Source organism: Eumetopias jubatus, unplaced genomic scaffold (assembly GCF_037043125.1).
Source record: "Eumetopias jubatus isolate StellerSeaLion01/CBP00866 unplaced genomic scaffold, mEumJub1_p1.0 scaffold_10, whole genome shotgun sequence".
NCBI classification, from domain to species: domain Eukaryota; kingdom Metazoa; phylum Chordata; class Mammalia; order Carnivora; family Otariidae; genus Eumetopias; species Eumetopias jubatus.
Genome location: NW_028274816.1, coordinates 120,960,021 through 120,974,388, shown reverse-complemented (window position 1 = coordinate 120,974,388; position 14,368 = coordinate 120,960,021). Strand labels below are relative to the sequence as shown.

Below are 14,368 nucleotides of genomic sequence, written 5' to 3'. Positions count from 1 at the left end.
ATAACTACCTGCAAGGTTCTCTGCCCTCTTGTGGGTACCAGAGCCTTGGAATCAGCACACTGTACCCCAGGCCAAAAGGGACAGGTATACCAAGGGGGCGTGGGAAGGATTACCCCTCACTGCAAGGTCTTGGAACAAACCTGGTGCCACATCGCCTCTCATAGAGGCTCAGCATGGCTTCCTGCTGCGATCAAAGGGTGAGAAAGATCAGCCATTCACCTGGGGCCTCCTCCGGATTTCCTGGACTGGGAGCCCTTTTTGACACTTCCCAAACAGCTTGGGGATCCAGCCCTGAGGCTCACCCCCTTTTCAGTGCTGGGGGAGGTCATACGTTGAGGGTTAGTTCAAGGGGGAACACACAGCCAGATCAGTCCTGGATTTGGTGAGGATGGCAGATAATGACATGCCACTCACTATGTAAGAAACCATATCCACAAGCAACATTACTATTTGAGAGACATCCTGGAGAGGTCAAAGGCCCAGGTAAGGCTTGAAGGCCTGATCTTTGGCCTCTTGGGACTCCAGTAACTCAAACGATGGGCCAAGTGCAAAACAGCATCCGTGGGTCAAAGAACCTTTCCTTGGAAATGGAACTTGATCATGAACTGAGAGGAAACCACTAGTTGGACATGCAGTTATGAGGATGCTTGAGAACCCGGCCCGGGGGTCTGCCACCGACGGGAGAACCCGGCCCGGGGGTCTGCCACCGATGGGAGAACCTGGCCCGGGGTCTGCTACCGACAGTAGCTTCTCTCTGTGTGTGATCCGTGTGTGTTCAGGCAGACAGAGGAACAGCTGAGCGCATTTTTGAGCTGCAAGGTGCAGTGGTGAGGCTGAGCGTTACCACGGCACTAGAAAGCACGGATGGGAGACAGGGATGGTCTCAGCGTTCAGGAATGAGGCACTGTCCCCTTCTCTCTCAAGCCACCTAAGACATCATTTGTGCATGACATGTTTTAGGGTCCTGTTTGCTCCATTTAGAAGAGCTTCCAGTATGGCTGGTCCCTTCCCTCAGCTCAGACCCTCTTCCTCTTTAGTATAAATACACGACCACTGATTTTGTTGTGCTCTCCCTCACAGTGTTTGAAACAGAGAGTAAAAACAGCTCCCCTCAGGAAACAGAGCTCTATGGGATGCAAGGGGAGATGCCCCTTCCTCCCCCAGCACTCTGGGCTTTTCCAGAATCACAGGCAGCCAACTGCTAGCACAGGGGCTGCAGGCAGAGCCTGGCTGTGGCATTAACAGAAACTCAGAGCGAGAGGCCGGCAGGCAGTGGATCTGAGAGCGGATGGGGAACGGAGACACTATCAGCAAGGTGGGGCAGGTCTCAATTAGGCAGAGGGCCCAGACACGTGCTCATGACAGAGTCCAGTTCCTTTGCAACTGCTGCACCTGCCATCCAGAACCTACCATGGGCATTTGGCTCAAGGCTCTGAGACTCCAAAGCTCTGGGTCGTCCCTAAAACAGCTATTCGAAAAGCAGCCACCCTGGGCTTCCAGATGGTCCCACAGCCCCCGATGCCCCAGACTTGCCTGGAAGCAAGGAGGGGTCTTGCAGCTGCAGTCGCAGGTCACCCGCATGCCAAGTGATGCCTAGCAGTCCACTAATTGGGCACAGAACCCTGGCAGCGACGGTTCTCCTCCCATCCCTTCTCTGCCCCTCTAGGAAGCCCCATCCTGAACGTGAGCCACATCCCCCTCCGCCTTTCGTCTCTACTCAGCTCCACACTCCTCCTCCAGGCTTTCCAATCCCACAGCTGCTCGCCCCCTCCCCACACCCCTCCTCTCGCAACCACGTTGGTAAGCGACTGCACAGACAGCAAACCAAGCCTTTGAGTTTCAAGCTGAAGCTCCCAGACGAGCCAGCCTGGACCGCCTCACCCTCACGGGCACCTCACTGACCATCCTCCTACACACGGGCCTCCACTTACACGCTCTTGTTGGGCCCAAGCACCCTGGACATCTCTTTGCTTCCGACCTGCCAGCAGACCAGATGGAAACCCGGGGTCCCCCGGCCTCTCCTCTCCCCACACAGAGCTCGGAATCCACACAAGGAAAGGAAACACCGAGACTTCCACCCCTGTGCAGCATCACCTGCTCCAGCAAGCTCCCAAAGCCACTGGAACCACCCAGGCTGTCTGGGGCCCCACACCCCCTTCTCTGGCAGCTTTAGCTCCAGCCCAGCCCACAGGATGCAGTGCCTGATGCCACTTCCGAGCAGAGAAAGAGAGAGAGAGAGAGAGAGAAAATGCCACCTCGTCAATGACAAGCTGTTCCAATCACACAGCTCAGACACCAAGTGCCCTGGACAACGGACAGCTCAGGCCTCCTCCCTCTGGTTGGGAGGAAGCCAGCTCAGCACATCTGGGGGAGCAATCCCCCACCGCAGGCCCCCCACTCACCCTCCACATCTGACCAGACAACCGTGCCCCATGCCAGCAGGCACACTTCTCCGACCAGTTCCAACAACTCCGGTCAACTGTCCCCTTGGCCTTCAACTCAGACACCACACTCTCTCTCCTGCTCCAAAGCACAGAGAGATCCCCCCAGCGCAGCACTTCTCAAGAGAACCAAGCGCAAGAGTGAGCTGAAAGCCAAGTACTCACCGTGGTGAAGTCCTGGTGGCCGCACTCCTGCCCTTTGAACTTGCAGTAGAGCATCATATCCTTCAGGTCGTGGCCCACACGATGCAGAAACTCCAGCATGCTGAACTGCTTGGGTTTGTAGTGTTTGAAGTTGGCCTTCTGCCGCAGGGCCTCCAGCACCGTGGGGTCAGCCAGGTGCGGGTCCGGGATCTGCAGGTTGACATCAAGCAGGGCCAGCAGCTCCCCAGCATGGTACAGGTCATTGGTGGTCAGCCTGGAGAACCGGAAGCCATTGAGGTTGCAGAGGGTCACAGCTGGGAAGACCAGGCTCTGGGCCACCACCTCATCCACCTTGGTGACATGCTGGTAGGAAAGGTAGTAGGACACCCTCTCGGAGCTCTCCACCAGCAGCAGGCCCAGGGAGCCCACGAAGGCCACAGCCCAGAGCACACGCCGGATGGTCATCGGCCCATACACAAAGATGTGGCGGATGCCGTGCAGGGTGGAGGTGTTGGCGAAGATATGGATGCTCGAGGGCTGCAGGCTGCCCTCACTGGGGCTCTCCTTGAGGTCCATGGGGACCCTGTGCAGTTCCGCAACTGGCTTCAGGTTGATCCAATTTCAGGGAAGAGTTCCCAGTCCTCGGGCTCCGCTCAAACCTTGACGTTCAAGGGAGAGAACACGGCAAGGCAAGCATCAGGCCAGGCGCCTTGAGTTTATCCTGGGAGCCCAGCCGCACGCTGCCAGGGGTGAGTGTTTATATAAACCCATTCAAACTCTAGCTCCTGATTTTTTCCAGGCGATAAGGAGGGCTGGTTTTATTTAGGGAGACACCAAGGTGATGTGGAAGAGATGTGGGTGGGAAGGGAGAGCTTAGCCAATGGAAATAAAGTCCTCCCCCCTACACACGCCACTAGAGACAAGATTAAAAGCGAGAGCGAGGGAGAAAATGCTTCAAACAAGTCGCTCAGCAGCCCGGAGCCTGTTAACCAGTGCATAATGCCCCGCGTTGAGCATCCCGGGGATGTCGCGCGGCCACGCTGATGCACTGCGGGCGGGCGCAGCGCGGAGCCTCCCGAGCCGCCGATGCTCCGCTCCGCTCGGCTCCCCGGCGCCGCTCTGGACCCCGGATTCTGCTTCTCGCCGCGGGCCGCCGGCCCTCCTCGCCGCCTCCTCCAGGCCCCCTCTCTCGGGCGGAATTCCAAATGCCGGCGGGCCGCGGCCAGGGCCGGGAGAGGAGGCAGCGCGCGACCGCGGAGAGGCGCGGACCCGGAGGCTAGCAGGACGCGGGGGCTCCACGGGCCTCGCTTCCCCCCCACCCCGCCTCCCGGAAGTAAGGCGAGACCCAGAGGGCGCCGAGCGAGCCGGCCTCCTCCCCTCCTCCCCCCCCCCTTGCCGAGCTGCGGGGGTGAGGTGGGGTGGGGTGGGGTGGGGTGGGAAGGGGGGCAGGGCGGGGCGGGAGGTGGGAGGTGGGGGTGGGGCTGGCGGGGACACAGTGAAAGTTTCTTTTTGGCCATTTTCGGAGGGAGCTAATGGGGGCCACTCGGGGAAGGTGGGGAACTGGCCCTGGAAGTGAGGACGTGACACCCCTCCCCGTGGATGCAGGGAGGCACAAACATTCCTTTGTGGGAATTCTGCTCCCAGGTCACACTCAGCCTGGGGTCTCCAGCGGGGAGATGCGGAATGTGGGGAAGGTAAGGAGCGATCTAAAACCACAGTGCGTTCTACCGCTGGCCAGCAGAGTGGGAGGGGAACATTCCAGGGAGGGAGGAGCCCCTCCTCAGATGGAAGAGCCCAGCGCCCCTTGGAGACCCAGAGAAAGAGCAACAAGTAGACCCCCCCTCTCCCCGGAACTGCTGTCCCAAGGTTCTGTATCTGAAGAAGAAAGACAGCTGGGGTTCCAGGTAGGGCTGGCTGCATTCCCTTTGGGCTGTGTGTGTGTGTGTGTGTGTGTGTGTGTTCTGCCCCAGGATTTGCCAGATGGAAGCACAGCTGGAGATAGAGGTGGGAGCAAAGGATTGGGGTTTCAGCCACCTACCTCCTTTTCCTGAAAATCCCCTGGAAGTCAGCCCCTGCTGGTGGATGGGTGTGACTTGCCCCGTGCCAGGGATCAAATAGCTGGAACCTTATACAATCCGTGATGCTAAATCCCATCAGGAGGAAAGGAACAGAAAGTTCCAGTGGCCAACCCAATGCACACAGCCAAGCTGGGGCAGAGCCACACGAAGGCGCCCTGTTGAGCCATCCTGGTGTCCCCAGGGCAGGCCAAGCTTAAATACTCCTTGGAAGGCATTTGAGAAGAAAGCAGCCTCGGGAATGTCTCTCCTGGTTTGTATCTGCTTTATAATATTTCTCTATCCCATTTGCCCTCTTGCTAACCCAGATCCAAACAGAGCAGTGTCAGAATGCTCTCCAAGGCAATAAATGTGTGGCATTGAATTAGCAGTGTATTGATCCTGGGAGCTCAGAGCACAGAAAAATTGCAAGTAAGCACAAATGGGAGAGGCTAACCCACCTCACCCATGTGCCGTCTCAGAGTTCCCAGACCCCGGCGTCTAGATAGGCAGAGGGTTTGCAAAACAAGGAGGCCAAAAATAAGACTCTATCCTCTGTCAAGGCCTGTGTGAGGCTGTCTTATCTCCCTTCACCCTCCCTGCCATCTTGACAGGTGTGTGTGGTTCTTGTTTACCTCTATTATACAGATAAGAAACTCACAGAAGTGAGGTGCCCTCACCAGGTTACACAGCTATTAAGTGCCGGAGCTGGGCCTTGAACTCAGGCATGCTTGCCTCTGAAACACAGGCTCAGAAAGCAGATCCAAACACTCCTTCCCACATGTAGGAAGGGGACAAGCATTTCTATCCTACTTCCCCCATTACACACAGACACAGACACACACACACACACACACACACACTCTCTCTCTCTCTCTCTCTCTCTCTCTCTTACTGCGTACCAACTGCACCAGACACTATGTTGGTTTGGGGGAAACAAAGAGGAATAAGACACATTTCTTACCCTTGATAACACAGGGTTCAGTGTAGGCAGAGGCGGTCTTGGTTTGCAGACTGGCCCCTGGACAAAAAGGGTGAGGAGAGATCAAGAAAGAGGCAGACCTCTCCCGAGTAGTAGATGGTAGGTTTTATTAGTGAGGGAATTTAACTAACGAGGCTTGTCTTGAGCTCTGCAAGTTGTATACATCTCCACGCCCACTTGCCAGAACGTTAAATGTTTATGTAGAGGCCTTCACTGGATTCAGTCACATATACCATCTCAACAACACCTCACTCCCTCAAAGCTGTGTCCTTGGGCACCTTCTAGCATGGGGAAGGCAAGCAGAATGCACATTTCAAGGACAGGGGAGGGGGTGAGGAGCCTCTGATTGCCCTGGGTCAAGCTCGGGGTTAAGCAGCGGTCACGTCCTCTCAATCACCCCTTCCAAAATTTCACCCCTCGCGCCGGGTTCTTCTAACCCCACCGGCCCCTCCTCCTGCACCTTTTCCCCAGCAGTCAGCAGGGGGTTTCACCTGCATGGAGGTGGCTCATTTTGGGCAGCTATCCAGCTGCATTGAGCTAGATACCACAGCAACAGTATAGGCGCATGCAAGAGAAAACACAAATTAAGATAATTATCTCCAAAATAATTTTTTTGCCCCGAAGAGCCCTGTGATCTGAGCCACTGATTTATGAAGTCCCCTAGGTTGGGGATCAGATCCCCCAGGACACTCACTTGTGTCCTCGTATGATTTAATAAAGATGAGACATCAGCAGAGTCATCAGGTATGAGCACACAACATTCTGTTTGGATAATGGCACCGGGGCCTCCTTGCGAGGCAGTACTGTCCAAGGCCATCTTATTTTGGAGGACAGCTTTTCCCATTAGACATTTCAGCATTCGGTAAAGACAGGCTTTGCCGGTTCCCACTTAAGCCTTGCTGGGTGAATTTAGTAAGGGCTTCTGCGTGTGCTGTCTTCCAGGCCAGTGGAGGAGAAAAGACAGTGGCCAAATGACTGTTACCGGTGGAAAAGAGAACGTGTGCACTTGGCCTCGAGGAGAGGGAGGTTGGCAGCTTGAGGGACGCCATGTTGGCTGCTTGTACCACCCGTGTGGGCAGGGGAGGCAGCAGGGGAGGAGGTGTGAGAAATTGGACTAGGGGCGGGATATGCCAGACCGAGACCCCCCACGTTGTCCCCTCTCGATAGTGCCCGTTCCAGGTAGAATGTTTTCAAAAGGTTCAGCTTGCAGTGGGACAGCAGGATCCCTACGGAGATGTGAGTAGCTCCCCCTCACCAAGGGGTGCAAAGCAGTTCACCCATCCTGGTGGGATGTCTTATTGCAAATTCCAGTAGATAATCCCTCTCCTGGGCATGATGAGACTTGGTGTTTTCAGCAGCATAGCACACTGATCCATGAGAAGAGTCCAGGCTATTTCCAGAAACTTCCATACCTTATGGCATTGGGTGTCTCAGTAAGGGTCCCCATTGTGGCATATGGAACAACAGACCCTATTTGTTAATCATTCAAAAAAAAATGTATGAAAGCCTGGGACAGTACTTCAGGTCGCCTGGCCACAGTGGTTTTACTTGTTAGTAATGTAGTCCGCTGCTTTAGTACTCTGTTTTTTTTCTTTCCACTATGCCAGCTGCTTGCAGGTTTTAGGAGAGCTGAAACTTGCTTTAGATGTCCTGTTCCTGGGTCCAGTCTTGCACATTATGACCTTTGGAATGTGACCCCTGATGACGGTGTATTTGGCACAGGCATCCATAAGTGGTACTCAGCTTCTCTAATCCTCTGATGGTGGCAGCCTGGTTTTCGTGGCGGTAAGAGAAAGTTCGAGTTAGGCCAAGTGTCCACACAAACCGGGCATATTCAGAATCCTCATGCAGAGGGAGAGAGCCAGTAGAAGCAATTTTCCCATCTCTCACCATCCGGTAGATGGCTCCAGACCCCTTTGGCTGGAGCCCCGGGCATTGTTTAGAACACACAGAACATGTGGGCACTGCACGAACCAAGTCACAGTATTTCAAGGGCAATCCAGCATCCTTGGTAAGATGTCAGCCCACCTGGGAGCTACAGTGGCCACTCTTCCTATGCACCTAATCAGCTACACCGACTGAAGGGTCAGCTGCTAAGACTCATACCTGGGCTAGGGAAGCAGCATCCTGATTGGCACCGGATGTCCGAGCACTGTGAGCTGAGAGGTGGAAGTCAGGATTGCCTCAGGCTCTTGCAGGTGAACCCAGATGTCATTCCACCTTTACTGACCTCATGAGGGCTTGTTCATGGTCATCCACCTCTCAGCTTCCCCTTGTCCAAGCCATTGGGCTAATCCCTTTAGAATAGTCCCACGGTCAGTCGGTGCAAAGGGCCGATGGCCAGGACTCACAAATGATCCCAAGCAAACCACCCTGAGTTCAGCCCACTGTTTCCAGGCATCAGCAGGAACTTCAACCTGCTCCCTTCTTACAGGCCACAGGGACCACTACAGGAACTGAGAGGGTGGCATCTGGAGGATCTAGGCACTCTACAGGGCCTAGTGGCACCCACATTTCTAGAAACCGTGGGCTGGTCCACAGGCTGCCCCTCTGCTGCGAATAGGCCTGGCCTTCTGATCACAGTGGGGGTTTGAACTTGGTTGAAGGGAGTGGATAGAACATGCTCTCGGCCCATCCCATGATAGAAGGGGGAGCTCTTACCGTGATATGCTGTTCCTTAGTGAGAGGCTCCACCTGGAGGATCACCGTGCACACTGCTCGAAGCTGGTGCTCCGTGGGGCCCTATCAAGTTTCTGACCGCTTCCAGGGCTGGGACCCAAATCTTAGGGGTATTTTCTCCTTCTGCACTCTGTTGCAGTGCTCCACCCCTCCCTTCTGGAATCATAGACCTATCTAGCTCAAAAGGTAGCCCTGCTTGGGAGATGCCCGGACTTTAGTAATTGGCTTCACTAATATTCTTGCTTTCTCCTACCCCCTGTCCCACACATGCCCATAAGGGATGGAGGTGCTGTGCCAGGTGAGGAGCAAAAGTCCTTCCAAACCCCCAAAGGCCTACAGAGGCTTGCACCTCCTTCATATTCTTAGGGGCTGGGTAACCTTGCATCTTACCAACCACAGCTTCTGACACAACTCGAGTCTTACCTGACCAAATGAATCCCCAAGACTTTACACAGTGCCTGGACCTTGAATTTCTGTGGGTTCGCCCCCCCATTCTCTCCCTCGAGGCATAGTCTGCAGGGTGCCCCAGAGACAAGTCTTTACATGTTAACATTATATCATCAATGTCATGAGCCCATTTTACTGACATGTGGGAGGAGAACAGAGACAGCTCTGCAGCGACCAGCCTGTGACACGTGGGGCTGAGCAGGGAGCCCCAGGAAGGGGCTTGAAGGCAAATTGATCTTAAGTTATCAGAAACCGGTACTTGTCGGTCTTTCCAAGAATCCTAATATATATGCCGGTTTCCTGCCAAATATAGCAGTTCAACCTGATGGCAAATAAAATGTTTCTACACAGCTCTTCTTAAGGACCCTTTTTTATGAGATAAGACTCATTTGCAATTAGCAGTATGGCTTATATACAAACATCAGATATTTCAGGATCTTTAAAAATGTTTTTGTGGTATTCCACTGGTTAAACATTTTCCTCTTTGATCTGATTCTCAGCACCTAATCCGATGGCATGGTGGGTACGTATGGGGGATGTGGGAACTGGATTTAGATTGGGTCTATTTGGCCCAAACGTTCAGGCTCTGCCCTAGTTTTTGTGTAATTGTGTTTTTTTATTTTTTATTTTTTTAATGAAAGCAAGATATTAAGTGCATGGCTAAATGTTAAGGACATTTCCAGATAAATTCATTTGCAAATCAGGCTACTTAACTCCCCACTTTAGACAATGTGCTGAGATTTTTGCTCTGGTAAATGTATTCACTTATGAATGAATAAATGAAAGTATGGATGAATGCACTTTCTCTGACACTGATGTTGCTTTCCTGAGATCCAACAAGAGGGACCTTCTTCCCACCCTGGGGACTCTGAGGTTGGCCCAGAGCCTGCAGCCCAGGGAGGGTGAGGACACAAAGGGCAGCCTGCCGCTTCCTGCAAATGGTGGCAGGTAGGAGGGCCAGAAAGCTGAGATGCACAATGGGCTCGAATGCTAATTTCCTATGTAACATGTGCTAGGTACGCATTACTGTACCATCACTCCCTAATCAAAAGAAAAAAAAGATACGTTCTTTTCTAATATACACATGGCATTATTATTTCAAACTTGGAGGGGCCTCAGTGTACATTTTCTCCTGACTTGTTGTCATTGCCCTAAAGAAAGGTTAAAGATCAACTGTTGTAAACCAAGGTGTGTCCTATTGTTGGTTGATTTATAAATAAACACCTCATACAACCGCTAATCCTATTTCAGTGCCTCGATGTACGCTTAGCATATTGTCACGAAGGGTGTGCCAGGGAGGGGCAGGAAGCAAAGGTGGGCAATCAATGTGTGGCTTGTTGAGATTTTATTTCTAGTGGTTTTATTTTTTCCTTCCAGGAGAAAACTACAGAAGCCAGTCCACACAGAGAGGACTTTTGGGGTTCAGCTGCCAACTGATATGAGCTCTGGGATGGATTTAACTTGCTGTGTGGCCTTTGGAAAACCATGTAACATCTCTGTGCTGTTTCCTTGTTTGGGCTAAATTATTGCGGAGGTCTCCTCCTGCACCAGCTTTCTGTGCCACTACAATTTGACACGATCCTTGACCAAATCATAAATGCCTTGTTAATGGGATAAAAATGAGTTAGACTCTGGGATTCTGGTCATTAACCCCACGTCACCATCTGCCAGAGCGCTGTGATGACAGGGTCAGGTGAATCCCAATCACCCAACACTTGTTAAACATGCAGGGACCTGCTGCATCCTCTCTCCACCCCCTCCTCCCCCCTGAATCAGAATCTCTCAGGGTGGGGAAGGCTCTCTTCCTTTATGGGATTATGGAGGGCAGAATGGGAACCCCACCAGAATCACCCACATTCCAGGAGCTCCTCCTATCTATCAGGCATGCCAAGCCATTTTCCGGAGTTTTCTGGCATTTCCCTCTGCCTGGAAAGGTTTCCCCCATGGCTGACTTCTTCTCACATGTCACCTGCTCGGAGAGGACTTGGCTGGCCTCCCTGTCTCCACCCTCCATCCCCCTCACGAACCCACCACTTGTTTCCTTTTCTTCTCAGTACTAATCATTTTTTTGAAATTCATCTCATCTCCTTGTGAATTATCTATGACTCCCCCTGGAACAAAGGGCCCCCTTCCACTCACACCCCCACCCCCAGGGGCAGACACCCTGCTTGGCTTGTCCGAGGCTGTACCCCAGCCTGGGGGCTCGGAAGGTCCTCTGTGATGTGAGAATTCCCTTACCTCCGAAGCTGAGGCTGTTTCTCTGAGATGCAAGAATGGGGACCCTCTTCCGACCCTGAGAAACCTGTGCTCTGTCCTGAAACCAGTTCCTGAGGAAGGTGAGGGGGCCCACCTACCCCCCAACCCTGTCCACTGTTTGCCCCGCACGGGAAACAGAGCCGGTGGATTCAGCAGGGGACCGAGCACCTGGAGAACTTTGGCTGGGGTTCTTGGATGTAAAATCCTGACTTTGGAGGCTGTTGACTTGGTTCTCCTCCCTTCTTCACAGACTACTAAAAAAAAAAAAATGGTGCTGATAGAAGCTGAGGTCAGGTGTGAAGGGAGTACTGCTTACCTACCTGATGAACGGGTTATTCCATCTTCACTACCGCTGCCTAAATGGACAGCTGACCTTGACATTTCCCATACAAGCTTTTCTCTGCTTTCCTAATCTGATGGGATAATGATGTCATAAAGAAATAACTGAAACAGTAGGTGCTTAATAAATGCTTGCCAGTGTGAAATAAGGAAGACAATCACAGGAGGGCCTCCAAACTCTTCCTTACCCTCAATCAATTTTTTGACAGCCAAAAATTGGTTTGTGATATGAATACTCACCCCCTTAGTAGTGAATCAGTGGCTCCTTTCTCTTCACTGTGTTTACTTTCCATGAGACACACCTACCCCTAGTCCCTTAGTCACCTAAGCCCTGATCCGTCCAGGTAGGCTGAGCAGAGACTCTGGGAGCATACCCGACCTATCCAGTCCCTCTGGTTCAAGACACAAAAGTCCCCTCTCATATGAAACAAAGCGGGTTTGGTTCAAAGCTACCCCATGAGTAAAAGAAGGTACCCAGGACCCTGAGACGCTGGCTCCTGATTTAATGTTATGTCATTTCCCTTCTCCACAGCGCATGAAAGCGCCCTCCACGCCCCCACTACCCGTCCATCCTCCATATTATATTTGCCCTCTCTAAATACTCTTTATTGTGGGTTTCTCTCTGCCCATGTCCTCTTGCCAGAGTTTGTCGCTGCTCCTCTCTCCCCTGGGAAGGAAGGAGGAGAGAGAACGCATCACCGTTCGTTTTCTCCCAACCCCCAGAGCCAACTGCTTTACACAGGAGGACACATGTGCAGAGGGCCCCGAAGTCAACCCACTACAGACAGGCCTTCAACGACAACTTTATCGGTGCCCCCTGGGCCATAGGTGAGCTGGCGGCGACAAGAGCAGCCCAGAAATACAGGCGGTGCCTAGGAGCTGGGCCTGCCTTCCTGCCGAGGGGAACTTCCTCCTGCTCCTGGTTAGAACGGCTTCTGATCGTCAGGAACAAGTGGTTGGCGGAGGTGGTATTTTATCATAATTTGGTCATTTTGCTTATCACACAGCCTCCTTGAACCCTCATGAACCCCGTCTCGCCCGCCAACCCACCCTCTTACGTCAGCAGCCCCCCACCCCGCTCGCCTTCTGTCTTCACCCGTCGGCTGTTTTAAGAAGCGCTCCAGTGTGTGTGGATCAGTGTGCCTCACCTCTGTACCTATTTGCCTCTGATGACTTTTCTGTCTCTCCTGTTTCATTTAAAGTCAACGTATTTACCCCCTCCCTCTTTCATAAAGCAACGAGAAATTAATGAAATGGGAATGAGAAGGAGAAAAACAGGATGGAGCACAAAGGAGCAAGGCATCTGTGTCATAATCATGTTCGTCTTTTTCTTGCATTTAGACCCATTCGACTACAAATTCATGACGCGCGTATTCACGTGTGGCGGGCACTGCAGGGGCGTAAGGAAGACCTGGAAGGCACCGCCCCTGCTTTCACGGAGCCTTTCGTCTCCCTGGCGAGGCACTAATACTACCTTGTGTCGGTATCTCACTTGATGTGCTGCAGTCCAGCAGGCATTATCCTGTTTGATTTCCATGAGCGGAAGAGGGGTCACGCTGTCCATGGTATGAAGAAGGAAACTGAGGCTCAGAGAGTTGGAGGACACCGGGACGACAGTAGGAGGGTCTGGGGCTCACGTCCTGGTTCCCTGACTCCAGATTTTAGGTTCTTTCCACTCTGCCATTATTCTAAGCAAGCATCCTCCGCAGACACGTCAGGGAGCTAGGACACAGAGAAGCAGCGTGGCCGTGGGTCGCCCACTGGCCACGACAAGAGGAAGCGGTTCCAGGGAAAAGAAAGCCAATGAGGGCTGGAAGGATGGGCGGGACATGGGGGCTGGAGGAAGTTCCAAAACCTGGCCAGAAGGTGGCGCCACGGAGGTCCCTCCCGCCCCTGGGTGTCCCGGTGTGTCACCCGGAGGGCCACAGAAGAGCCACCAGAGGCAGATTTTCAGGAGCTTTTGTGGAAAGAGAATGAGGTGAGTGTCTTTTCACTCTCTCTGTGTATATATAAATATAAACAGATGCCTATATCCGTGTCTCCTTTCTCTGTGTCTGATTATGCAGTTTAGCATGGGTTGATGGCCTGCTAATTTTGGTCTAGGCACTTTGATAAAGCAATCTTGGAGGACGCCAATAACTAAGAGACAGCATTTTTCTGTTGTTGGGGGAGGTCATTGAGAGACCCCCAGCTGACCAGCGAACTGGGCCCAGGCAATCGAAAGCTTCTCAGCCCCTCCCCTGTCCTTGGAATGTTCGCTCTGCCCACCATTCCCACAGTGGGAGCTGCTTTCAAGGACACAGCCTTGAGAGTAAGGCATTGTTGAGAATATCTAAGTGGTATATGCGACTGAACCTAGTTCAGGCCTCTGTATAAACTTTGAAGACCCTGGCATGTGATGCAGAGGTGTACTCATCTTGCGGCTTCCGAGACAAGCCCCTTTAGGAAGTTCCCTTGCTTGTGAAAGCTGCCACCTCCCAATCTGGAGGGGTCTGCCTCTTTCCTAGGTCTCTGCTGGCCCTCTGTACAGGTGCTAGTCTGCAAACCAACAGGTGTCCCCAGGGGGTAGGCAGAGCAAAGGTCTGTGCATACTGCAGAGAGAGCTCTGGATTGTGGGATATCAGGGGACATGGCATTGAAATGCCCCACTAAGTTCTCTGCACACACTGCATTTTCATGGAGGGAAAGGAATCAACATGAGCCGGGAGCCAACACCTCGTTTCATCTGTGAAGTTATTCTGCCCATTTTACAGACAGGGAGACTGAGGCTTCAAAAGGTAAGTAAATTGCTCACGACCCCACTGCAGATGTGGGAATGAGCTTCTGGGAGGAGTCCAGGGTCACTGAATCACGCTGCTGTCCATGCTGCGGTCAAGGGTTCAGGTGCTGGCACGAGATGGCTGTGAGTTTAAGTCCTGGATCTACCACATGCTAGCTCTGTCACTGGAAGCATGCTGTGTACCTTGTCTAACCTTGATTCGCTCATCTATAAATGGGGATAGTGAAAGTACCTACTCATAAGGCTG

The 14,368-nt window shown here is 52.8% G+C and overlaps 1 protein-coding gene across 1 annotated transcript in view; it reads right to left on the bottom strand.

Moving 5' to 3' along the window:
- ASIC2 (acid sensing ion channel subunit 2) overlaps positions 1-3,161 on the bottom strand; it is a 1,093,638-nt gene extending 1,090,477 nt beyond the window's left edge. The window contains exon 1 of the mRNA XM_028108993.1: positions 2,607-3,161. Within this exon, the coding sequence (XP_027964794.1) occupies positions 2,607-3,161 (555 nt within the window). The remainder of the gene's footprint in view (positions 1-2,606) is intronic.
- Positions 3,162-14,368: the final 11,207 nt, after the last annotated feature.